This window comes from Epargyreus clarus, unplaced genomic scaffold, assembly GCF_041222505.1.
Source record: "Epargyreus clarus isolate Ecla_fem2 unplaced genomic scaffold, WU_Ecla_fem_2.2 ptg000018l, whole genome shotgun sequence".
NCBI lineage: Eukaryota > Metazoa > Arthropoda > Insecta > Lepidoptera > Hesperiidae > Epargyreus > Epargyreus clarus.
In genome coordinates, this window is record NW_027332226.1 from 6,737,477 (window position 1) to 6,764,991 (window position 27,515).

General features: G+C 34.0%; 1 protein-coding gene across 14 annotated transcripts in view; it reads right to left on the reverse strand.

Annotated features, from left to right (window-relative positions):
• dac (dachshund family transcription factor) overlaps positions 1-27,515 on the reverse strand; it is a 181,079-nt gene that overhangs the window by 102,769 nt on the left and 50,795 nt on the right. For 10 of the 14 annotated variants that reach the window (XM_073082542.1, XM_073082540.1, XM_073082535.1 and 7 more), the window contains one exon: positions 5,811-5,950. In XM_073082542.1, the coding sequence (XP_072938643.1) occupies positions 5,811-5,950 (140 nt within the window). The remainder of the gene's footprint in view (positions 1-5,810; positions 5,951-27,515) is intronic. The other 4 variants (XM_073082541.1, XM_073082533.1, XM_073082538.1 and 1 more) reach the window with 1 other exon arrangement.

Here is a 27,515-nt window from a genome sequence, read left to right on the forward strand (position 1 = left end):
AAAGCTCAACTTCTTGAAGGCTTTGCTAAATTATTTGCGACTACTATATGCCTGCGGCTTCAGTTGCTAGATTTATAACAACTAACAAAGAAAGAACTTCGTGTTCTCCTATAGAACACGAAGTTCTTTGTTTGAAAAAGTTACTAATATAGACTATGCCTTTATTAAGTCAACTTTATATTATTACCAATTCTAATCATTATTAGAATTCTAATATTATTTCATGTGATAAATTTAAATAAGTGAACCTCTACTCTTCGACTTCCGATTCCTTTGCTGCCTTTGAGTGTTCTCCCAGGATAAGAATAGTTAATATCATCAATAAATCAAAATGCTTATTACAAGACTTTTAAGATAAATAATTCTCAGAGATATACATCCCATTTTATATTTTACCTTGAATTCATTAATAATTTCTAGGTCAATCAAGTCCAATTTCTAACATTAACTTACCAATATTTATTACCCTTTACTTAAAGAAGTGAAAACATACGTCAATTAATCGTCACTTCACAGCTAACCACTTCAAATCAACACCAACTTGAATGTGTAATAGTGATCAATTTTTCAATAAGCAGTTTAAGTTATAGGAACGAGCATTAAAATGGCAGTAAAGGCATCCCCACAATGAATATCTATGGCCTCCTTCGATCAGGGGGCGTGCAATTGTTCCAGTAGGCAATTATGTTACGACAATTTAAAGGAAAATTATTTTATATTCTCCGTCTAAGAAATACTCAGCACCTCTTTGACCTTTTATTGATCTAGATAACTATTCATTTCTCATGTATGATGTAATAATAAGACTTTGGTCGACTTTTAAATGGCCTATTTACCTGATGAGACTACATACGTGGTATTGAAGGTGGATTTGAAAGTGGAAGAATCCTGTGGTTCGACTCCGGTAGCACCACCACACCTATTTCTGCCAAATAACAGCAGTGTTAGGCACTGCTGTGTTCCGTTTTGAAGGGTGTGGCAAGGGAGATATACTTTTCCGAGGCGTTGCAGCTTTGTCCTCAGGGGTAGCGGCACATCTGTGGCCGACCTCACGTAGAAATATCTAATCCTATCTGGGGTTGATTACAGATGTCCATGGGCGGCAGTAGCCACTTACCATCAGGTGGACTGCATGCTCGCCTGCTACTCCTATAGCACTTGCTACGCCTCGGAAAAGTCTGTCTCCCTTACCAAATCCTTCAAAACGGAACACAGCAGCGCCTAACACTGCTGTTATTAGGTAGAAATGGGTGTGGCGGTGGTGCCGCCGGAGTCGAACCACAAATGGTTCCACCACCTTCAATAAGGTAGATGAAATAACAAACAATAAAACTGCGTAGGTTAGTAACGACATGGTTATCATAGTGGTCTTGCACGCCAAGGGTTGCGGATTCGAACTCTGACATAATATCTAAATGATGAATTTAGATTTCAGTTTTTGATCTAGGTGCTAGTGTCTTCGTCTTTGTGTGTGTCGATGACATCCACGACACAGAGAATCCTAGTATGAGGCTATGAGTATAGAACTTATTTTTTAGTTAGAAAATTTACTTCCCTTAAATTTAGAGCTAGTAAAAACAACTTCATTTTACACAGACTGGACAAAAGAAACATAGTTACTGTTAACTTTATTTAGTCCACTTAATGAGATATTACTAGGCATGTTGCTAATTTCTCACTATTCACTATTTCGTATCATCTTAGAACGGTACACTGTATGAACGACAAAATCAATAATCACTTATCAGCTTTGCTTCAATCAGCGCAACTAAAAACTGATCAGCTACGTGGGCAGGGATGCGATATATCGATAGTTCGATAATATCGACTCGAAATAGCGATATTTTTATTAATGTGAAACTATTGCTGATACGATATTGTCGTATATAAATAAAATGAAATACCGGTGTTGAAAATTTTTGAACATTTTATGTAGCAATAGGTTGAAAAGATGGTCGTCAAATTTAGTATACTCATTGAAATTTGTCAGCAAAGAAACACAAGTCATTCTACTTGAATATTATGTCAAGGAATAGAGTTATCCCAATATTTAGGAATAAACTGATTATTGCTATTAGTTATAGATACTTGACCGTCATTATAAATATCAATTATTCGTATCGATAGTTTTCCCAACTCGCAACCCTACTACGGGGCCTGTTATATACGCTTAAGCAGCTCTATACCATTGTGCTACTGTAGTGCTAACGGTAAAACTACTCCGAGTAAATCATACAATGTTGTGTGGAAATCACACGTGAATTCTCTTCACCATCATTCATATAAACGTAAACTTTTTTCTAGCGTTCTGCACCACTTCGGCGTTTAATTATTGTTGCCACCGCGTTGATTGTTACGATTTCCTTATAAGGCACGTCGGTAATTTGTTTGATTGCCTGCAATTGCTACTTAATGTTTTAGACATTAAAATTGTAAACGCGGTTGTGGCTAGCAAGAAATTGCTATGACTGCTAACTCGCGCGCTGTTTATCGAGTGTTTTATGTATGTAGAGTAGGCAAAAACAATAGGCTTTCTATTCACTGATTGTGGAGGATGTGCAAATTACTTTTTATAATCCGATAAATGGTTAATAACGTTATACGGTGTAAAAAGTTTCCGCGGTAATAGGTGTGTGTTAGCGCGAACTTTTTCTGGCGGTAATTACATAATTCTACACATACAAATGTAATCAGACGAGAACAAAGTGTAATCGTATTCACGATTTCCTAAGAAAAAACAAACTATCAACAGTTTCTTTTGTGGTATGTAATGGAAGCGGCAAAACGGGAAACAGTTCACTTAGTGTTGATATCTTGTAGTCTGCTGTCCGACAAATAGCATAGCATGTAGCATTTGCAACTCCTAATAAAACCGGAATGCTATTTGAGGCACTTAAGAATTAGAAATGAACACGATACCTAACATGTTATGTCAGGAGAAATGGTGTTGGAATCATGTAAACAAACAAACAAATGTAAAACAAGGTAGTGTAGTGTATATTATTGTAGCCGATACTATCATCGTAATCGTCCCCACTGTCAAAAATGAAAGTTGCTAAGGACTAACTTCTAACATCGTATAGATCAATCTTACATTAACCTGCAAAATATTATATCAAACTTAGTCGATAAAATACGAACATAGTAACAATACTAGACACTTCAGTATTTAGACGAAATAAGTTATGGCAATAGTACTTTCGCATCTGAACTCTGCACAAAATATATAAACTTTATAAAATCATACTAAGTTTAGTTATTTATGTAGACATCTCCATACGATACAAATGTAATAAAAATATTAATTACATTGAAGGTAAAACAAAACCATATCTAATTTCGACACAATCCCTTCACTAAACCCAAACGTGACATCCACATTCAAAACCTCATGATTTGCTAACACAAGAACAAAAGCGTGAACAGAGAAGAGTCGTAAATTGACTGATCCATCATCCCCTACCCTTAACATAAACAGGCAAATCCTTACTTAATTTCAGTCGCAGAATTCAATCAGAATGTAAAGCTTTATACCCCTGCGAGTAATGTTATAATGCCTTACATTATCCCCCCGTTATAACATCCGAGTCTGCGACACAGTACGAAACCTTTAATTATTATCAACACATCATTTTCATACCGGTTTCCGAAATAATAGGGTTGTCGCCGGAAAATGTTACATCGTGTCTACGCGCTGACTAATTAGGCTTGCATGTACTGTGCGCTACCCTTTATAGCTTTGAAATGTTCTATTTTTAAATGATGGTAGATTTTTGACCCTATACAGTATATTTACGATTTTAGTATTATTACAACTACTACTATTACTAGACTCTACATTAGGTACTGGCAATTTAAAATACGTGTGTTTGATTTTCCTAATTACATGACAGATTTAAAATTACTGCAAAATTTTGAAGACAAAGATTAAAAGATTTCGAACATTTTCTTAAATACTGCTAATAATCAATTCACTTAGGTTATTATATCTCAAGCACATTAATAATACTGGGGCTTTAAATATTGACGAAGCATTAAGCTACTAAAAATAATCATAATCCGTCATCAATAGAAAACGTTCTGAGAGACAAAATGAGCAACCCTTTCAAAGAGCACGTGGGCCGACGATCCCTTTCGCGCATTTCATATTCCTATTTCCATTCCGTTCAACCTTCTAGGAGGATTATATTCTGCCTCGGATGTTTTCGTATCCTATTATTTCACAGGGTGAAAATGGGCCACCCGCCTCCACACCCAAAGTAACTACGTATGTGCGACACGCGTATTGATATTTATGCCCGATCTAATAATATCGTACGGTTAGTATATCTGATCTCCTATATCTTTTTTGGAAATTTTGATATACTAATTTGGTTGTCATATTTTTAGTTTTTATTTTAATAGTCTGTCTTTAACTTTTTTTTCAATATGAACTTAATATCATGTATGCGACATAATTGGATTTATTGTATTTAAAACACGGTAAGTATAGCTTTCGCAAATGTTCAAGAATACGACAATCCTGTTATGATAATTGCAAAGGTATCCATTTCAACAGAAAAAATCCAGGCGGAATAAACCAGCACGTTTTTCACTTATGAGTGTTTCGAATTGCAAATTTAGGGGAAAAAAGCGAACAAACTACACTCAAAGTCAAATGCGGCAGTGCGCGATAAGCAAGTGTCGCTTATGCAAGATCACGAATGTAATTGCTCCCTTGTCTGGCACGACACTTCAAGCCAGAGAGAGAAAGGAGGCACGGAACACGTGAGAGTGAACGGGACAAAAAACAAAATAATCAACAAAGGCCTAAGCGACAAAAATGATTGATTGCCAGCCGTCTTGCGCTGAGCTCTATTTAATCACTTCATTCCCTTTTCTCCGTTTGTGTTGGGATAATTTTGTATTTGTGTAATTTGTATACGAAATGAGAGGCATACCTCCCGAGAAGCGGGCTTCATATCCGGCGCCTATCCGGAGCCCGCAGAAACCCGATGTTGATGTTATCACATGTCATGATTCCGATGCCTTTGATTTATTACAAAATTTATACATGTTTTGGCAAAAAGCTAATTATTTACACCCGATAACTTGAACAAGCTTCGTTATATTAAATATTTCGGAGGAATTTAAAGATGGCTCGCGGTATGTAATCAAGATAACCGCTTGTGTCAATCAAGTTAATTTCGGTTCGAAATCGAATCAATCAAATAGAAGACAAATGTCAAACGATACCTATTATAAGCATTAAAATTATGCAACTTGTCACCTATTTGCAACTACGGTAGGTATATCTGTTTCACTTCTCCCATCGTATAAAATAAGTCCAGATTGCTTTATTGATTGGTATTTTATTTTTGAATTATGAATTAACTTTTATACAAATATAAATACTAATGGAAATGAGGGGGGGAGTCATTTCTTTTTTTAGAAGAACAGAGTTTTTTGTTCTTATTCTTAACATAGCATGGTCTTTAAAGTTTTTGATAATTATATTCTATGTTTACTTCTACGTATGATACGATTGAAAGTATTGTTATAGAAACAGATGTATGCCAATTGGCACCAGCAATTAAATTTCGTTTTACAGTCTTACCACAGCATTCGCTTCGAACCGTTTCATATCTAGACACACGGTAGCGTGTAAGCCAAGTTCTCAAAAGAAAAAAAATGGCGACACAGTACCGTATGCTTCATAACCGTTGTGTGTAATACGCAACCCATTTGGAGCTAGAGGCCCCTAAACATATTTTTGGAAAAGATTTTTATGATGAAATTAGTTTCAAAATACCAGGCAAATATAAACTCACCGCTCATATGTCCGTTTTCGTAAGGCGAGTAGTCTCCGTTTTCGAGCCGGTGCTTCTTGAAGGGGTGTCCAGGGAACTGCGTGGCGGCTAGCGAGAGGCCCACTCCGGAAGCGCGCTTCGGTGGTCGACCCGGTCTGGAGCTGCGGACATAGTAGCACGTTACTGCCGTTTAAGACAATCCACTTAGCCTAGAAAGGTGATGAAAATGTTTTCTGATACGATAAAGTAACCCCTGAATGACAAATACAACCCGCAACGTTTTGCTGACATATGAGACACGTTTAAAAAATATAGCTACATGAAAGTATATTCGAGGCATGCATTATAAAACACACACACACTAAATATATTCTGAAAGGTGCATTTGTTTATGTTTTAAATTTTACAAATAATGATTAATACACAGACTAATTTATTTGCCAAATTGTGCCTATATTTAGTTATTACTTTTTTTAGTTAAAGTTCAAAACCTACAACCACAATTACATCCTTAAGTAATGAATTAAAGTATATTTTGAAATTATCAACTAAATCCGCGAACAATTCCGCAGATTCTTTTCGAAATCATCCTAATAAATCAAGTTCTCGCGTGAGGGTGGCACAGATTTATTTTTATTTATTTCACTCCCCCAAGATTTAATACATCGTCCGTAGTTTCCACAATTTCACGCTTATTGTTTTCCCATCCCTGATTTATGGTCAAGTAATAGTCCACAAAGTTCCTGGGACGCAATAAACTTTGTCACCTAAATCTTTGCTTTAAGCCTCTTACATTGACCAATTACTAAATATTTGCAACTAATGTAATTTACTTAGGTACCTTAGATTTATAAAGCAAATAAATTGTTTTTGTTTACATAAAAAATACTATAACATTTTGCGACTAGATCGTAACTCAAATAACATTGAAAACAATTACACTTAAGATAAACTTGGCTTACAAATAACATGTTTTAATTGTAACCAAGATTAAATTTTTTGAATTGGATCAGAACATTGAACATACACGCTAATACGTATATCACTCTTATCACCCTCTTCTACTAGTATAACTATGGTTCTTGTTTCATACGTCGTAATCAGTGCTGAATGAATTTAAGTAGCTACTTAACTAGTAATCTATAGTAGTATCACTAATCTATTACTAGGACACTAAAAGCATCTACACATTAGCATGCACATGCGTAGTAAATTCCTACGCACAGTATTATTTTTCTCGCATTTAAAAAGCTACAAAGTCAATTTAACGTTTTAGTAAGTAAACAATTGGACCTCTAATTTCCCTTACTTTAGTACGACAATCATTTTGTACATGTGAGTCGAAAATTCAGAAAAAAAAAATGTGAGCCGTCACGGGACGCCTGGCAAATGTGAAACATCGACATTATTTTGTAAAAGTAATATGCAGAAAATAACATATTGTGATAGGAACTAAATATGTCATAATGATAAAATAAAATATTACGATTTTTTTCCAGATAACGATGACTATTTATTGAATTCGATTGCGCATGGCGACGCGTCTCCACACCGTACACACTACTGCATATAGACTGTATATATATACCATCGTATAGCGTTGCGACGCGTCGCCACGGCATGTGTCGCCACGCCAGAAATCGGTTTTACGTGCGGCTATAGATGTTTCACATCAAAAAAAATCGGTCATCGCGGCAAAAATGAATTACAGTAGTGGCTACTAATCCGTAGTACATTACCAGGGCACCAGAGGCGTCTGCAAGTTCGGCAATTATCGGGGGAGCGATGCTGTTATCATAGTATCGGCTTACGCAGAAACTGAGTCTCGCCTATTTATTTTTATGTCAGCAACCGTCATTATGAGACACTCCATTAGCTTGGATTGCGGTGAGACTCGTTTTCGGTTACGCTTTGGGGCGCGATTGTACTGTTGCGATCTTTTTCATGTTCAAATGTGATCACAGAGATTAAATATATAGAGTAGAGCTGATACTGTCAGAGTTTCATACAAAACTTTTATCCCGCTTCAAACTTAGTATAGGATTTCGGATTGATCGACGATTGACTTATAAAATGAACGATTTACAACCAATTGGTAATAACTCCCGAATGACATTTGGCTTTCCCACGTCCAGGCTATTGCTACTATGTAGTTGAATATCTTTGGATGTTGAGTTTGTCACTAATATTTAATTCGATTCAGATACAATTTATTTAACAAATATCTAAGAAAATCAATGTACAACTTTTTACAAAACTATTATAATTATTGGAAACATGCACATTGCACACGATTCTACAGTTTAAGCATCTACCAGAAAGATATTATGTTCCTCACCTTTATTGGAAATCTTGAATACAACACAATGACAATGAAACAAAAGTAAACATGCACCGTCTCTACCACAGGTAGAGTTATGGTAGAGCCATAACTACAGAATAATAAATACACTACTGTATATACCCGCTTCTAAACTTTACTTTTACGTACTTTTCTATGTCATAAACTCTATTTCCTGATATACCATTATTATTACCTGAACGGATATCGTCTTTTTAATTAGGTGACCGCTACATATGATTTATAACTCAAACATAAAGCCGAACGTAAACAGTAAATCTATAAACGGTCATAATGGACACAATTTAAATATAGCAACGTATTCTATTTAACGTACAGTCGGGAGCGTAAAGCGGTGTAAAAGAAACAAAACCTCGAGCGCGACGAAATCGAATATTGAAAGTGTCGAGGGAGTAGATAAGGAGTACGCGTGCCACTCCCCTGCCGCCACTTAGGCCATACCCGTAATCTGAATACCGCAAAGCTCACTCCGATAAACAGCCATTAAAAAGCGTTCGATTTATTACTCAACGATTTCCGAACCGATTTATGCGCTGTGCAAAGTTAAAAGACAAAAACGCTAATACGTTCCAGTAAAACCATACGGATCGCGCCGTTAACTAAATAACAATCTCTTCGATTATTTTAATATAATGCTTACTGTATTTTTTTTAATATATTTCATTATTAGAAAAAATAACACGTTGGCGTCATTAATCAAATACATTTTATGCATTCAAACAAGTCGAGTAAGCGACCAATAAACGAAAGTAAATAAGTACAAATTAGTTCATGTGTTACAAATTACAATGCCGCGCGCAATTACGTCCCACGCTAAAAAATGTCTTAGGTACACCACGCAAGCAACTGTATACCAAGTTAAAAATACTATGTACTATTTTTCCAAACGCACCAAGAGAATAAAAAAATAGAAACAAATTTGTAGTTTACTTTATAAAGTTAATCCTATATGATTAAAAAAATGCTAAAGCTAAAATAACTAAAGCTATCTTATGCGTCCTCTGAGTATTACTACTAAATATAAAACCACATTTCGTTTTATACGTATAGTTCCCGATCAACCCTACCCCAGTGAAACTAACACCACCGATAGTTTTGCTTTTTGTAATATTTGCTTGGCAATATTCATCACTCACCACCCATGTCACTGATCAAATAGCATCCGCGAAGGAGTCCCCAGATAATTCTGACAGATCTACCCTTGATGGATAGTTTGACAAATATACCTAAACGTCAGATTACAAGTTCGTATTATGGAAAATTCCATATGAAAATAATAGTCGATTTAAATTTTGGATACAAGAGAAATCTAGATATTAAATAGTTTTTTTCTGCCTTTCCGTGTACGTGTTTCGTGTACTATAACTTAAGTAATTCTTAATTTTAGAAAAATCTAAAACGTCATTCCAAATCCTACTTTGAAATAAAATACTTTGTCTTAGATAACGTGACTTATATATCTTATAAATTAGACCTAGTGCTCGCAATTAGAATGCAACTGACTTTGACTTCAACTAGGTTTCCTATTACAATTAAATAGATTAAAGGATACCATGATCAGTCACCACTTACTATCGGATAAGTAATACTCTTTACTCCTATTACTAAAAAAGTTACGCATGCCCCTAATCATAAACGATATTTAGAATCTTAAACGCCTCACAAAACAAAGAGAATCTCCGCTACCTATCCTATGAATAGATCCGAGTCTCTGTTATTATATTTGTGTTACTATTCTCGACTTTAGTGTACGTGTTCACACTTACTACCAATTACTGACACTAAATCATAACATTCACGTGGCGTAAACATCCTTCCCTGGGATGTGAGTTTAAAAAAGTGTAAAGACGAAATAGGAGTCGCTGACAGCCTATCGCTAGCTAATAGTCATAATCTGTTTATATATTTTTTGTTCTTGTTTCTTACGGTCCACTATTTACACGTTACGATGTAACGTATGGGAATGTTTACGCTTTAAATCAACCTCCTTTATATCGATCCCTCCAAAAATATATCGTTTCCTTAAAGTGAACTGTAATAAGTTATTAACTTAAGGCAAATACTGTCTTCCATGACGCATTCGAGACTTTTATGGAATGTTTTCCAGTAAATACACTTGTTGTGTAAAGTCGAGTACACATGAGACGAAAGTATTTTTTTTACTTTTAGTGTAAAATAAGTCGTTTGCTTTTATTTGCACCATTGTCAAGAATAGCTTTAAACTTACACAAGTATAGCGAAAATTTAATAAAAATAAATTAATAATACAAGCAAAGTAATACGTGCCAAAACAGCAAATCGCTAAAACAGCATTTTTATTATTATTAATCATGCCTATAAGATATTAAGACCTTTAAAATCTGTATCCGCTGGTTTAAACAGCTAATTTAAACGTTCCTAGCCTCGGAAACACCATGTCCCGGTACTAACACCAAACAATGAAGCACTGTCTTAAAAATGGCTCACGAATCGGTAGACAAGGTAAAACAAACGCACGTAATCTTATCTACGGTAAACTCAAACGCAGTAGCAGTTTGTCTTGGGTTCAGTACAAACATGATAAATGATTTCGGTTATAAAAAAGCGTTGTTCTATTTTACTAAAGAGTTCCGGTTGAAGCGAGATGGTATCTTTCCTTGACTAGACATAACACCTATTCACCTTGAGAAGTACCTGAGGAAGAAGAGACACTATCGTTATTGATTTTATCATCAGTTTCTACTTTAAATTATACACTACTCGTAAAAATATTAAAAACAACATGACGTAGCCGAGCAATAAGGCCGTGAACTCGGCATCATTAAAAATGATGTTTTAATAAAATAGCAAAACAAAAGTTTAATTGAAGCCAAAAATTAGGGTACATAGACAGTAACAATAAAAAGTGAAAGCAAAGCCGCGTTTAAGCATGTCGTAAAAATAAAAATTAAATAAAAAATGCTTAGGGTGGAAAAGTTTAGCGACTGTAATTTTGCCTCACAATTATTTCATGTTCAGATGGAGCAAGATGTTCTCTTAATGTTACCTGTCCCGGGGGTATAAACAAAACTTAGTATTCAGTCGGACCGCGTTATTAGACTATAATTAAATTTAGAAAATAATGTTGCTTTGTAATTACTATATCAATTTTATTATTCTTAGCCCCATCTCTAGACTAGCCTTTACTAAATTTAAACCCTGTAATTCATAGACATTAAAATCGTTTGGCATTTGTTTTCTAAATCACAATAATTATAGCCCCATCCAATATAAGATGTTTTGATTAATCTATCCAAAACAATATAGTAGTTTGAATGAATCAAATATTATCATTTAATATGATCAATAGCCGTCTTATTGGTTGCTTATAAGTCACATGTAACTATGTGTTTAGAGTACAATGAAATCATAAGTTAATAAAGCAAGTCACTTCGTCAGGTAGCTGGTACGTTTCAATTTCTCCGAGGCATTATATTTACAAAACTAATTACGTTTGTCTGATAGGGTATTAAACAACTCCCGAGCTTCGCTTGATTCGTTGACAGTTAATAAAGACATTCCGAACGTATTTAAGATCTGGCCCCACTTCATCTCCGATCTGATCGTCTCGATAAAGAAATGTTATTATGAATGCTTTTATCGTGTACCGAATACGTATCGGAGAGCGTTTTAATGTTTTAAGTTTGCACCATTTCTTAATACATTTTAAGTGCACTTAAACAGCATGAATATTCTAATACTGAGAATAATTTTGTTTGTAAATATTTAATTTTGTAAGTTATTTCAGATATATTTATTGTTTACTTCTATAACAGAGAATGCAATTAAGTAAACCAAGGAATCAATGACCACTCCAGTCCAAAATTCCTAAAGTAATCTAACCTAACCTAACCTATACCATCACGCAAAGCAAAACATACTTATTAATATCAAAAATATATTAATATCAACCAAAAATAACCTCCATATACAAATTAATTCTTTGAAGTAAAACGCGATATTGCAATGTATGAGGACCAACCCGGTTATCGGCGCTGAAAAACCAGTGTGTCTATAAACATACGAGTATCCACTGGTAATAAGAAAGATCAAGTAAGACGGCCGATTTTTATTTTGTTCTTTTTTCTAATTTTTATTGCTGTTGGCACGAACTTTGTCGGCACGCCACGTGGTCCGGATAATTGAAATGTCCAAACACTGAATTTATGTTGCTACTATGATGACTCTATTTCTTTTTTATTACTTTCGTACGCATTACCAAATTTTCGGACATTATTCATTTTACTGGTGCTGCGTTATATGAAATGCAAATAGCAGAAAATATAATAATTATATGAAAACTTGAATTAAACTTATTATAGTTAAGTTTAAAATAACACAAATATATGATTCAAAACATAGAACCTTGTTTTATCCGATTTTATCAACGAATAGAAGACAACATATTGGAACAAACAAAACATATTGGAAGATTTTTGTTAATTTTGTATGGACTAATCTTAAGTTTAACTGTTTTTTATGGAACTTTCACGGAAATAAAAATGTCTATACTTAGATTAACATTCAGCCTGATGAAGCATTTTCATGTATAAGATTTTTGGGTAAAATTTCTAAGTCCATACACTATCATCAAATAAATATAATAATTTACAACCGTTTTTCGCGTCGCAACCAAACGCATCGCCATCATGAATAAACAATTGTAACTCCTATAATAATTTTAAATGTAATATTATAACAGAACCACCCCAAACATCCCTTTCTAGTAATGCAGGGGAAACAGAATGAGCCCCCGAGGGACAAGCTCTTGTAATTAGCGGCTGTTCATTTCTTAATTTCAATATTTAATTACAAAGGAAACTCGATGACTGCTCCAAAAGAGACGTCATCTTCAGAAACACTCGCAATCCGTTTTATTTTATTCGTTTAGAATTAACTGTTGACGCCAACTTCCTTATTGTTATTTGGTTGCGTCAAAGGGTACTTTCATCTGAAAGATACTTTGTTTTTATTTCATGATAACTCAGTTGCAAGGATTTCGGGTTTCAAATCCTAGTCACGTTTTATTTTTTAAACCCATGTGCAATGTTGTAATGACAAAATTACGTAAGAAAGCCAAAACCTCTGCGATTTCTGAAAGGTGTGTCAAATCTATGTGCACTGGGCAAGTGTGTTGTATTATGGCTAAGTGTATTAGTGTGCTACTCAGTAGTAGGCTGGTCACAGATTTAATCATCTCTTTAAAATTTTAATCTAGGATCCTTATTTATATTTACGATAGGACGTATATTTTATCTTTTATTATAAATTCAATAAGAAGCAGAGTTCGTCCATTCATTAACTTGTTTAAAATTAAAAATAACTAAAATCTATTATTTGTTTTTGTTAAAATCTTCCCTAATGGTACCTTTCAAGGCTCACTAATACACTTAAATGTATCGACATAATTGCGTGTAATACGAAACATTAAACCTATTTCTTTCTTTCACTAAAGAAAATGTTATCAATGTAACTTTATCTCGTTTGCCGTGAAGCCATCTTACAAATTTTTCTTTGTCGTGCCCTATTGTTAGAGTGGTAATAGCTCCAGACATATTATCGTTTTATTTCATTTCTCCCGACGTTATGAAATTCCCCTTTAAAGATTACTTACTCGACTTTCTGGAGTTTTATTGAATTAGATTTCAAAATATGTCCTATAATATGATTGTAGGATCTTCGGCTTCTTTTAGTATCAATGCTGGGCGTGGGATCACCAAAATAAACAAAATGTAACTTGGAAGTCTTCACATACTTTTGTGAATATTTTGGAAAATGTCAAGCACATGAATTAAAACGGACAAGCAATATAAAGAATATAATCCAAAGTGGTAGTTTTCTAATATCTATAGCAACACTTGAGCTGTCCATATTAAACTGTCTAAAAAGTGAGTCGAATTATGGATTTCAGTTGACGTTTTCATACAATGTTTTCCATTAGTTAATTCACTTATTTACTCCTGTTAAACAAAACAAAACTAGCATTGGATTGAAGCAGAAAAATAAACATCATAATTGATTTCCCTTTGTCGATGTTTTTCATTTCCCACTTTTCACTGGATCGGTGGCGAATGGTGCGTTTGGCATGTTTTGTTCTGACTCTTTGATGGGTGTTGGTTTGGACATGGCTATTCACGCGGACTGTATTGGAGGTCTGTTTTGTTGTGTAAAATTATACAATTTATGGACGAATGACCGCCGTGCGCCCCGTCACGCCCTAACCATTCAAATCTGATTGAGAAAAAAATGTATGACATTAGAATTTTTAATACTTTATTACAATAGAAAATAAATATGTTTGTGACTCAATTGTGTTTTTGCTGTTTTAAAAGTATTTTAGATCCGTAAAAATAGTACAAACTTTGAATTACGTAGTCCGCCTATATCATAAAAAATAACGTCAAAACAATAATATTAGGTAACGGAAGAACGAAATAAGAAAAATAACACCAGTCATTCGGCGGATATTAGAAGATTTTTTTATCCTTGGCGCCAGTAACATTTAACCTATACAATCCGTTTGAGGCAATTAAAAGTTCTCTTATGTTGGAACTGATCTAACTTATTCAGTTTACGAATGCAACACCATTTTGGTCCTTTGTATATTTAATAGTTTTCGTCGATACTGATACGCCTCGTCAGGGACAATGAAAAACTTTGCTACCGTTCCCGCCGATAGTTTTTATACAAAAAATGAGCCCTTAAAAAAATTACACTACCTGGTAAGCGCCACATTTGTTACTTTCTAAATTAATTTTATCTAATTCGGGCTACAAATAGTGCCGAGTCATACAGCTATGCCATCAGCGGCTTTTAACTGTTTCCGAAAAGAAAAAAATACGGCATGTGTTTCATCGACAACCATTAAAAAGACACTTGAAAGATAAATGTAGTTTTATTTTTACATTTGTAAACTATACAAGTGGAGTGGAGGAAGACAATGCAAACAAATATACGCTTTAAAATAGTTAATCTTTTATTGCATTATAATTTTATTGTAAGCGTAACATACATTACTACCGTCGCTCCAAAATTATCCGGAATAGTCTGATAAACAATTTTATGTTACGTTCTCATGTTTAACTTCATTTTGTATATTCAATAAAAATTGAAAATAATGAAAACAAACATGGAGGAGATTTGAAACAGAATAGAGTCCCGGACGTGTGATCGTTCAGTGTGGAACAAAAATAAACGTTATGATTTGTTAAACAGGTTATTAGAAAAACATCGACGCTGTCGACAAGGAGTAAGGAAGTAATTTAACAAATACGGCTGAGAGCGAACCGTTGTATCTATACCAGAGTTCCGTACGTAAATTATATAAGAACAAATTAAAAATTAATATATCACCGCTTTAAGTAATAGATGTCTTATTAAGCGTTTTACTGCAAAATTATAAAAATAAAAAATTGGATGTTAATCAATATATCTTAAATTAGACAAATAAAAATATCTAATGAGATTCGAGGATACGTAAAGATAATTGGCCGACGCATGTGATCGGTATGCATTTAAAAATACTGACGGGAACTTTAAAGTAAACAGAAGTTATTCATAAATCAAGAATGTAATAGTTACATTCTGACGCTATGTAAGTACGTCTGAAAAATCTTTTGTTTGATCAGAGTCGAACATCTGGATGTTGAACAGAACTTCATAATAAAATATGATGAAAAAACATGTTAAGTCCTTTTGTATCGACCGCTCATGTTTGTTCTAAACTATGAGTGAAGTGTTTTGATACTTTACATTTTTAACGCGAACAAATTATAACGTTGGTGAATGCTGTAACAATGATTAAATGTGAAATATTAATTTTTTTACCAATATATTACAATTTCCGACCGCTCCCGACATTGCTTAATTTTGCAGATTAGTTACGATCTACACAACCCACGGAGCCATACGCTCTTTAGCTAATGAAAGAATTATAAAGTTAATTAATTGGCTAACAATTAATAAAATAATTGCATAGTATTATTTAAGTAGGTGCCTAAGTATACATTAATATTTAATGCAAAAAAATATTATATTTAATAAAAATCCTAATCAGATTTTTTCCAATAAATATTTTCAAAGTAAAAAATAACACATTATGTTATTCATTGAAAATCTTTACTTATCTCTTGAAAATATATTTTTTTAAGTATTAAAATCAGAATATTTATTTTATTCAAGTAATAAAAACCAAAATCATTGATAAATGATAAACATAACATTATATACATAGACGAGTGGTAAAAAATGAAAATTTTTAATTTTCTATTGTGATTTGTTAATCTTAATACGCATAAATTTTATTTATATTTATTACTTGTATATTTTTTCCATATGTTTAATATTAAAACACTATTATTTACGTATTGATTTAATAACGAACGCAATTAATATGACATAAGTAACTAATCGCTCCAAAATAGCTGAATAAAACCCATGCTTTAAAACCGCTTAACAAGTTTACTTCAACTATCAAAACTGTTTGCTTGTACATCAATTGCAACCGAAACGTACTCGCCTTCACAGTAACTAGTGGAGATTTGTTTTGATAATACATCATAAAACTATTAAATATTGGATCGCTGAGTGAGAATACCAGCGCTCTTTTCACTCATTCCGCGTAAGTTATAACCGAGAAGCGATTAAAAGAACTTGTAAATAGTATTTAAAAATAATAATAATAGTTAAAAAAATCTTTAAATCGCCTAAATTAATTTTAAGTACATATTTTAGTAGAAACATCTTTATACTAAAACGATAATACAGAAAGAGTCGCATTAGTTGAAGGTTTATTAATACGACAAGATTTATATTCCAAATTTTATTATTTTAATCACTACCAAACTAAGAAGGTTTGTTTTATATTTATTTCAAAATACTTAGAATTTAGTAGTAAAACATACTTACACTTGACCGTTTATGTAATACTGTTTACTATATTATAGGTACGAGTATAATTCTGTTTACTATTCACAACGTATGTAATTCACAGGCCTCCAAAAGCTTGTAACTTGGACCCGAATATAGCACTGATCATGGCGTAATCGGTTTGTTATTTCAGCGTTTAGATGTTTAAACCTTGTTTTGTTTTGTCGGAGGCATGTGGGAATCATTGTATTGTTCTACATCCGGGTTATGATGAGATCTTTCGCTTTTAATTTTAGACTGATTGGTTACTTCATTATCTTAATAGAGTGTAAAGCTCGTACCCCGATTTTTGGTGTTGATAGCCAAATTTGTACAGTTCATAAATTATGATGTTGCTTACTATGAGATAAAGTACTATATTCATTGAGATAAAGTGGTACAAAGTTAACGTACACAATTCGAAATACGACAAAATTAAAGGGAGTCGCTTCTCAGCCAAATAGGAATGAACCGATGACGATAATTTACGAATCTAAGTAACATATGAATCTGTTTAAAATAGATTGCTATTATTATTAATTGATTTATATGGGTTTGTATTTATATTATGAATCATCTTGCGTATGCGAATCACAACACAGGTTTACTATTGCGCTAAGGTAGGCAAACGAAATAAGCCAACTAAATATACCATTAGGATCACGAGTAAAAAACTGAATGAAACCATCTAGGGCTAACGTTTAATTCAATAGTCGAGCATTATCTCCTTGACATACGTCACAACTTCCGTTCCCAGCTCCTGACTTATCTCGAGCAAATATAACAAATTTACCTAATGTCATGTTTACACGAAAATGTCTTTCTTTTCAAGTTGCGTTACTAAGCAAATACGGAGGTAATGAATTAAATTGTCGTAGGAAGATGTAATATTGTTTTGTCAAACAAATGTTGACAGGAAAAGTCTTAACAGATAAAGAAATGGGTTATTTTTATTAAACAACGACTCTTATCAATAAACGGTTACAATAAATAGGTTTTTGAATATTTTGTTCCTTTCTATTGTAATATTTGGAATGTTAAGAAATAAGACAAATTATACCAATAAAAGATAAATTCTTGGTAGTGCTGGGACAGCTAATGCGCTACGGGAATATATATAAAAATCGCATTATGATATTGTAATAAAATGAATCTTCATTTACACGTATTTCAGAGCATAAATAATATTTTTTGTAAGCTTAGAGCAGCAAGATTGTAACCCACCTGATGATAAGTAAGTACTCACTGATGCTCATAGGCATCTGTGATCAACTCCATATAGCAGCTTCTAATTAAATCTGATCACAAATGTGTTGCCGATCCTGAGGACTCAGGTGGTCGCCTCATATGTATGTCAGTAAATTATGTTATCGTATATTATTTGATTAAAATTCATAGATCCAGTAGTATTTTCTTTAGAGGATACCTAATTACCTACATCCGGTATATTACTTGATTTTCGAATTTTAAGCGGAATCAAACCGCAGCCATCTTTAAATGCCAGGGCTGTCACTTGAGAGAAACAAGTTAATAGACATAATCAATTTGCTCCAAACTGTGTATGAGAAAAAAAAACGTATTAGCTGACTAGTCACGCGAAGAGAGCTGTCAAAACTTAAGCTCTCACTTTATAGGGTTCCCGCTAACGGTTCTTAAATGGATCTCAAATATAATGTATTGTGTGGATGACCTATCGGGCTCTAATTATACACATCCGGAAGTACCTGTATAAGAATAGGGTACAAAAGATCTCTATTAGGTAATTATTGCTTTAACTTTTGTTATTAATAATTTACTGACCTACAGTTGGGATATTTCATTTTAGAATGAGAAGAATTTGGGACATTATAAGCCATTGCAGACCAATCTGTTTACATACCAATAGTTTGCATACCTTTGGGAACATTATTGGAACCATATATCTTTACCGCGTGGTGCCTATCCGCAACTCATCAAGAGATGGCGCTGCTATTATTTCTGAATCACGCTATCGAAGTTTTATTAAATCTTGTATATCTACAAGTTAAGAACTGCTCTTGAGAGAGCTTGCTTGCTCCACAGTTACTACCACCTAGCCTGGCGGCAAACCTATCTTTGCCATATCATAAAATGTTTACCATTGAAATAAATTGTTATTAACTCATACTTACTTAAGCAAAACAGACGTGCAGTTAATCTTAATATTCAAATCTTGGATTTTTAAAGCGTTCAAACACTAACTATCCCTATTTACGTTTTTACCTATATCTAGGGTTGATTATTCTAGCGAATAAAATAATAGTCAATTGTTTTCAATTATTATTGTTCAATTCCAAGTTAATTGAATGTAATCGATTGAACTATAACAAGTAGATAAGACAAACAGAAACCGAAAGGAAATATAAATCATTTTAATTTATGCATAATTCAACAATTCATTTAATTAACGGTTTCTCTTTGAAATATCATTGACTGAGTAATTTATTGAAATGGAATTCACTATAAGTGAATAATTTTCTAGGTACTATAATTCTGTAATTGAAATATGAATAGGTAATCTTCATTTAAATATATTTAAGCTAATGTGGTTGGATACTTTTAAACATTGTTAGATTTCCTACTTGTAAGTACATTTGATCAGTCATACCTTTTACTTTTTATTTTGGCTTGGACTTCATCTTTGAGAATTTTTCCTTTACTATTAAAGCAACTGATAATTAGTTTTCATACGCACAATTAAAAAATCAAAGGTTAAAAGATGCCAAATGTCAGACCACTAGATTGTCATTTTTTTATCACAATCTATTAATGAAATAGAAATGCAGTGGAAACCCATTACGATATTGCACTAAATGTGTGAGGTCGCGGATGTGAGGCTGGTCGCGTGCCGCGGTCTGCGGTCGGCGACCACAGCACGTGGGTCACTTAGCGCAGCGCTAGCCAACCTTTCCGCTTGCACACGATGGCGACCATCTTTAAACCTGTATCATTACTTATCAAGTATCTTCTTTCAAAATTACTAATTAAAGTCACCATCACGCAGTGCGAAGCGAGCTTAACCAAAAACCTCAGAGTTTTTTAAATTGTTGGCAAACCTTAAAGAACACTGTAGAGGTTTAGCCTTTCATCGTTTCTACGAAGATCTTGCTGTCATAGCAAAAAGGTTGAGTACCACTGTTTAACTGACACCACTGAACAACAAGTACGTGTATTTTCTCATGTGACAGAAATATCTCTAGAAAAGAATACCTTTGTTTAAACAAATTCATAATATCAACTGACATCTAACCGTCACGCCAGAAGTAAAACAAATATGTGTTTTTATACGAAAAACAAGAATAGCGTAATAAAAATTCAAATATAAGAAGTGAAGAATGCTAGAGCAATCAAATCAGTTCGTCAAATATAAGTCGCGTGGTATTTGTGCTATTACTTTTTACATTTTTACTTAATAGAAAGTAGCATTCGGGTTTGTGTCAATGAACATGGAACGGACTCCAAATTAACCAAAGTAATACCTATATAATTGATCATAGAATCATTTATAAATAGTTGTTTTTTATTGTGGCTGCCTTATGCTACTAATATAACACAGAAATAGGCAGGAGGAGCTATAGTACTACTTTAAGGTCTTTTTCCTGTCATGCGGGCCTGAGTCCGCATGCGTTTTACTCACATGCGTGTGTTAACCCGATGTAATCTCTTTGCAAGCGTACTTATGGTAGGTACTCATGACAGGAAAAGTATCTATGAAACGAAAGGATGCAAGTCGTACGCATGAGAACCAGATCCGTACAAAAACACAAACCCGTGTGATGAAATAAAACCCTTAGTCAAATACTAGTCTTATCACCTAACCATTTAATCTCAATAGATATTTTATATATCTTAGAAGTTTAATATTAGCCACGAGCATACATCTAGATGTACATGTTTTACTAGTAAAAGATGAAATTCCAAAGTACAGTCACATTGAAAATCATCTAACGAAAAATATGCTCACATTTCGTAACATTATCGAATCAATTGTTGGAAATTGCAGTCCACAAATCAAATCACCCCTTTAATTAAACCGTCCGCACTAAGTCAACTGTTACTATAGGCAAAACTAGTTGGCCGTTACTCTATTACGCACGAAATAAAGTCATGTGTAATTAATTTAGTTTATGACTGTCCCGGTTTGTTTATTTGTGGGGACCAAACTAGTCAGAGATTCGATTTTTTGAGTACGTTCAAGGTAGGAGGGTATTTTCAAAGCAAATTAAAGATTTTAGGTAGAGACCCTACTAGTATAATTCTTAGTCGACTAATAATGTTATGGTGTTATGATTGAGCAGAATAAATTGGAATTTCATTTTTAGTTCAAATATATAACATTTGCTTCAATTTTATTGAAATGGAATTATTCAACTGGCAATAACTATTTTAAAATATACTTATTTTGTTTACCTATTTAGTATGGAAGGGAAGCGTCAAGTAAGAAGCAAGAAACCCCAATACGCAGCCTAGATACAACAATACACCGGACTTGACTTATAGTCTAATTAATATAAAACACGGCTTTGCGAAGTCTTATAAATATACAAAGTGTATGTACATATATTATTTAAGCTAGTACCCATCACTTCGCATTTCTTTTGATCGTCATAAAACAATATACCTAAAGATATATCTACGTACCTACTCTACATTTAATTTTTTGTTTCATCCCTTTATTATAGACTGCTTATTTTTCCCGAACATGACATCTTCTAAATTTCATATAGTTAGCAATAGTTGTCAAGCAAAGTAGCTATGAAATATTAACGGACGGACGGACAAATAGACGGAGAATAACATTCTACGGCTACGGAACTTTATTTCAAATTAGCCCATTATGTATGTACGAGCATATGCGAAGTAGTTGCCTATCGTATACGTTATGAGTACGCACAGAGTTTAAATGTTCTCAATAAATAAATAAAACAAAACCACGTTTACATTCCTGCCTTTATCTAGAGTTCTCAGCTTATTTCGCGAAGCTCCAAACAGGTATTCGCATTACGAATAAACCGCTCTAAAACGTTTAACTAATGGACAAAGCAATTTAGGGTCCTGTTAGTAAATTAGTCTGTGGCGATTCTCCGCATGAACAACCTGTGCCTAGGTTTCCAATGAAATAATAATCGAAGCAGCGCGACGTCCATTCAATTATCCCTGAAAATTGAGTCTCATTAAAATAATAAAGCAGCCAGCGGCGAAATCAAATTGAACGATAACAAAAGCTTGTGGTAATTCGAAGCGACAGCGCGTTTTGCTCGTATGCGATAAGATACGAATATATTCAGTCGTAAAGTTGAAGTTTTGTGTTTGTATGTTTCTCAAAAATGTGACGTCCCTTAGTTCGTCTGGAATAGGTTGGCTGTAAGAAATCATGTTCTAAAAGAGGAATTTTCTAGTCCCCATAGCATGCACCAGTAGGACTACCATGAGTTTACAAAAGTATTACTCGCTAGCGACTGCGTAAAATAAATGTATGAAAAATTGTACAGCGCCTCTGGTGGTTACTCGTAGAACTAAAATCCGTAGTGACGTAACTCGATACGTAAAAAACCTATCGAAATCAAATCGCTAGCTAATGTCATTATGATCTATTGCCATACAAATTCGGTCCCATGAGTCATTAATTTGACAGACGTTGTCAAGAAATACCGTAACGATAGTAGTTATGTTATTCACTAGCAAAATGACAATAGTTTTCTATTTACCATTTCTATAGTGGCGTTTCTATGCCAACTCATGGTAATGCTACTGTATTAAATTTGTAATGCATTGCAGCGGATGTCAATATGCAAGCCCTAAAAACAGAAGCTCTAGCAAAAACAGACTACAGAGGTGTCAGTCTCTATCCTTAAGAAATAAGTCCTATGAAACCTCATGTAAGTATTCCTTCCTTAACAACTTTGCTACTGTACAAGTACGTGTGTGACAGCGTGATCGTATTAGTAATATGTTTCGTAAAACTATCCTTTTAATTTAATATGCCCATGAAAACTAATAATGAGCGAAAACCTACAAGGAATTAATGACCTACAACAATGGCGTATAATTATTGATAATCCTATAAAAGGGAGACGCCTAACTGTAATATGATCTTATTCTAATAGGATTTGAATGTATGTATTATATTTTTCCTACATCCTGTTACGTTGTATATCACATGTTAAACTTGAGGTAACATTGTTTTTACTTGTTTTTACATTTTTACATAACATTGTTAGCATGGTTCTAATGTTAGGCTTAATCAGTGACATATGCCTGATGATATTGATAAATATGCACATAAAAGTTCGGTCGTACACGTAATGGTTATTTCGTAAAAATATCTGAACTGAATCCACAGCTGATAAGACAAAAGATCTATCTTTGGTTCTCTTCTTATTATGTTATGATTATATTGTATATGTTCTCAGTAATTACTAATAATTTATTAAGTAGCTACATTACTAGATATTTACAGTACTTGCTTATACTACAAATTCACAAAAAAATGCTTAAAACTTTCATCATACGAAGTTCAATAGGTCAATCTGTTCATCAACTTATATATTCTCATATTTATCTATTTAGAAACAATAGCTCAAAGTTACAAGTTACCAAAGTTTACGTTTCATCAAACATAAACTGTGCTACTTCTAGATATAGAATATCGAATCAGAAGCCCCTGTTTGCACAATAATAGTGGTGTGGCAGCTTCTCAATGCAACCCCAAATGCAATTGTGTACATTCGTGCGCGTATTGAGTTACAGTAATGTTATAGAAACATTTACATTTGCATTTCCCTGTCAATTTGCGAAGGTGCGCGCACACTAGCATTTGCATACGTTGGTGTTGCCGTTTCAAATGGTTTACGTAAACTTATAGGTACACTTACGCTCAGTTTTAGTTTAGAGTATTGAAGATTTTGTTAATATTATTTTTGATTGATGAAGTCGATTTCTTTGGATCGGAGCGTCAAAAAGTATAGTTAAATATTTATATTTGCATTTCCCTGTCAATATGCGAAGGTTGGTTTTGGTTTACGTAAACTTAAAGGTACACTTATGCTCAGTTTTACTTTAGACTATTCAAGTTTTTGATAATATGTTTTATGATGGAAAAGGTCATTTGTTTGGCTACGAACGTGAAAAAGGTAGTCGTACAGATTTGCACACATTATATTTCTTTTGAGTAAGTGAAAACTTGATTTGGTATATTTCTTTGACAGAATAATACCTAAAGTCGGACGTAAAAATTGTAAGTATAAATTAAAGACTTCGTGTATCTAAAATATAAGAATGTCCTAAATCTTCTATATAATGTTTAAATGTCCTTTATGAAACATCTATCAGGATGAAGTAACATGACGAAAGTCTAAACCACCGAAATAATAAACTTTTTGACAAAGTGACATTAGCCTACAGTGGTGACCAAAACATAAAAAGCTCAATTCTTTGCACACCGGTTTGTCATTGTTAATTATGAGTTAGAAGCTAATATGTATAAGAGCATAAGGAAGGAATATTTTTTTATATTAGCACTAAACTAGCTTATAGTCCTAATATATTAACTTCCGCCCATATACATCTGTAATCAACTCAATATAAAACAGGAGTTATAGGTACGCAAACTGATCACACATACTCTTCCACTTCTAAAGACGATATTTGCCTGATATGTAAGTCAGACAGAACCCTTCCGTAAAACACAAGAGTTAGTTCACGCCACAGTATAATAGAAAACATACAGGTACATATGCAAGAAATAGATAACTTATTTCCTTTAAACATCTGTTAAAAATAACGACTTGGAAGCTAATATGTAAAAGGTCCTAAGTAATGAATACAATTGTCTGTAATCCATAATTTGCTCTCCCTCAGGTTCCGCACCCGCACCCCTATTTGGTGACCACTTGGTGACACTGGCCGGCCATCCCGCAAATTGCGCTTTCCCAACAAAATTGTCAATAAAACTCATCTGATTCGCAGTTAAACAAGCGAACGACATTATTAATTTATGCTCTGTAATATGGCGCAAACGTTGGCGGTATCCCGTGTAAATTATTAATAGTGCTAGGGTAAAAATTAAGCTTAAATCGAATGGGTAGTTTCGACAGCAACGCTCGTTTTATGTCTGTATGTGCAGATCAATTTGTAGGGCGATAACAGTCGACGAAATTGCCGTAATAATAATCTGCATAAATTGCAACAACATTCTACACTCAACATTGTCGCATGATATATGCGGTAGAGCTATAAAAATGCAAACGTTGCGTAGTTATGCCCGTATAGTTGTACCTGGATAGTTAGTTTTATAAATAAATGAGAGAATAAGTTTTCCTGGAATCACATATAAATAAAGGTACGTACATAACTTTGACTTCATAATCAGTTTGAGATGCAGACCACAAAATAGATGTCGTTAATCAAAATATACCTCTAATCGTAGATCTATTCTAAAATTTGACTAAGTTTTACATCCACGTACCAATATTTTATTTAAAACACATTTTTATAGATAATTTCGATTGTATGAGTAAAGCGGCTATCATATCATCGGCATCATAATATGACTGTTAGGACGTTTTACTATATCTTACTATTAAAACACACACGATTTCCCCTTAGTGTTGTTAAATTTATTACCTTAACGATCTTATAAATACACAGATAGAATAACAATACACTGTAAAGGTGAGTATTGAAAAGCGAAAATCTCCCTCGCATCTTAATGTTATCTTAAGAGAAAGCGATTACACAAATCTGAAGAAGCTATTAATCCGGCTCGCTGCCCTCGAATGGCATCATGGTTTGTTTAATAAAATCGCGAATTTACATATCAAAACCTACAAAGGGGCATAATTGGACCCGATGACTTAGAAAACGTAGTGGGTGAACGGGCGTGCCACCCCCAACAACAAACAAAGGAATTATACCCGCCTCAAGAAACTTTTAGCAATGGAAAACGCCTTAACAAACAGACGCGTGTGTATCTAATGAAATTCCTATGGTTGCATAACATACCCGTGTGAGCGCCGAGCGTTATTAGCGGAATTATTTCTTAGGGTAAATCTTTGAAGGCGACTGCTCTTTCGGAAAAGTTGTTAAGAAAATGGGTTGAGATCTTTTCGAGATTTCATTAGTTTGTAACTATGCGGTGTGCTACGCGAGGCATTTAATTTATTGGGTAGGCGTAGCTGAGGGAACGAATGGGCAGCGAGCATTCGAAAATGGAACAGAATCGCCGAATCATCTCGCTTTGAGCCGACGCCGCCGCGACACGATTCGTTAAGAGACAAATGTTTAGATTCAATTCCACTAGTTTTTACACGCGGTAATTAGTAACGGTAACCTTATTCCGCATTCGACCTACAAGTATTCAGGCCGGTCCTTCCTATAATTGGTTTTTATTATAAATTCCCTTACGGTAGCCAAACGGTTAGGAGCAGATGAAAACGTTTTAGAGAATACAATGATTGTTGCCGGTAACAAATTCGGTAGCGTTATTGGTGACTGAACAAAAGTTATAAATAGCGTATTGATTCGTCGGATGGCGTAAACACCAAATCGATCGGCGTCATCTGAAGGTGCTTGAACCATTCTTACACAAGTGGGAGATAACGATTCGGTAGCGAATCGAATCGCTTAGTGAATCGCTCCAAGTTACTCGTCGAAACCATTGCGATGGGAAAGTGACGCAAAAAGTAGGGCTATTTAATAGATTTTTAAATGGTATTTAGGAAAAGGGCAAAAAATAAAAGTTGTTTTATCAGTTACGGCTGGTTTGCCACTGTTTACGATTATGGTTGTGACTGTGACCCGTTTCGCTTGAACTTGAAATATTTAATGTTAAACGATTTTACGATTACTTGAAAAGGAACTAACGAACCAACACTTTTGTATTGCAACTTGAACCGGTATTTCGAAACGGAAGTAAAAGACCGCGACAGTCTGCGATCACGTCTAAGTCGTCTGTCTCGGTGGTGTCTACCCAAATCTCTGTAGACGGATAGATTTTTTGACGTAAGATCAAAAGTCACTTTTTTCGATAGAGATGTAGAGGATTTTAAATAACAATTTAAGCTTAAGCTTTATAAATACCCATTCCGACCATGCTTACATCTTTTATACATTAAATTGACGACATTCGTTTTTATTTTAATTGTTCTTTCAATGCATTCAACGCTGCTTTCAATGTATTTAACGCTGCTGTGTTTCGATGGGTGTGGCAAGGGAGACATTCTTCAGAGGTGTTCTACTTACTCGTAGTCCTCAAGGTCAGGAATGCATCCATGGCTGATTTCCGGTAGGACTAATCTAATCTGTACCCTTACCAGGAGTTTTTAAAACATCCCACAATTTTACGTTACGTTTACTCAATCCATTATTCTGTTCCGTTTGCTTCAGTAGACTGAGTAAACGTAACAATAAGTAAGTGCTCA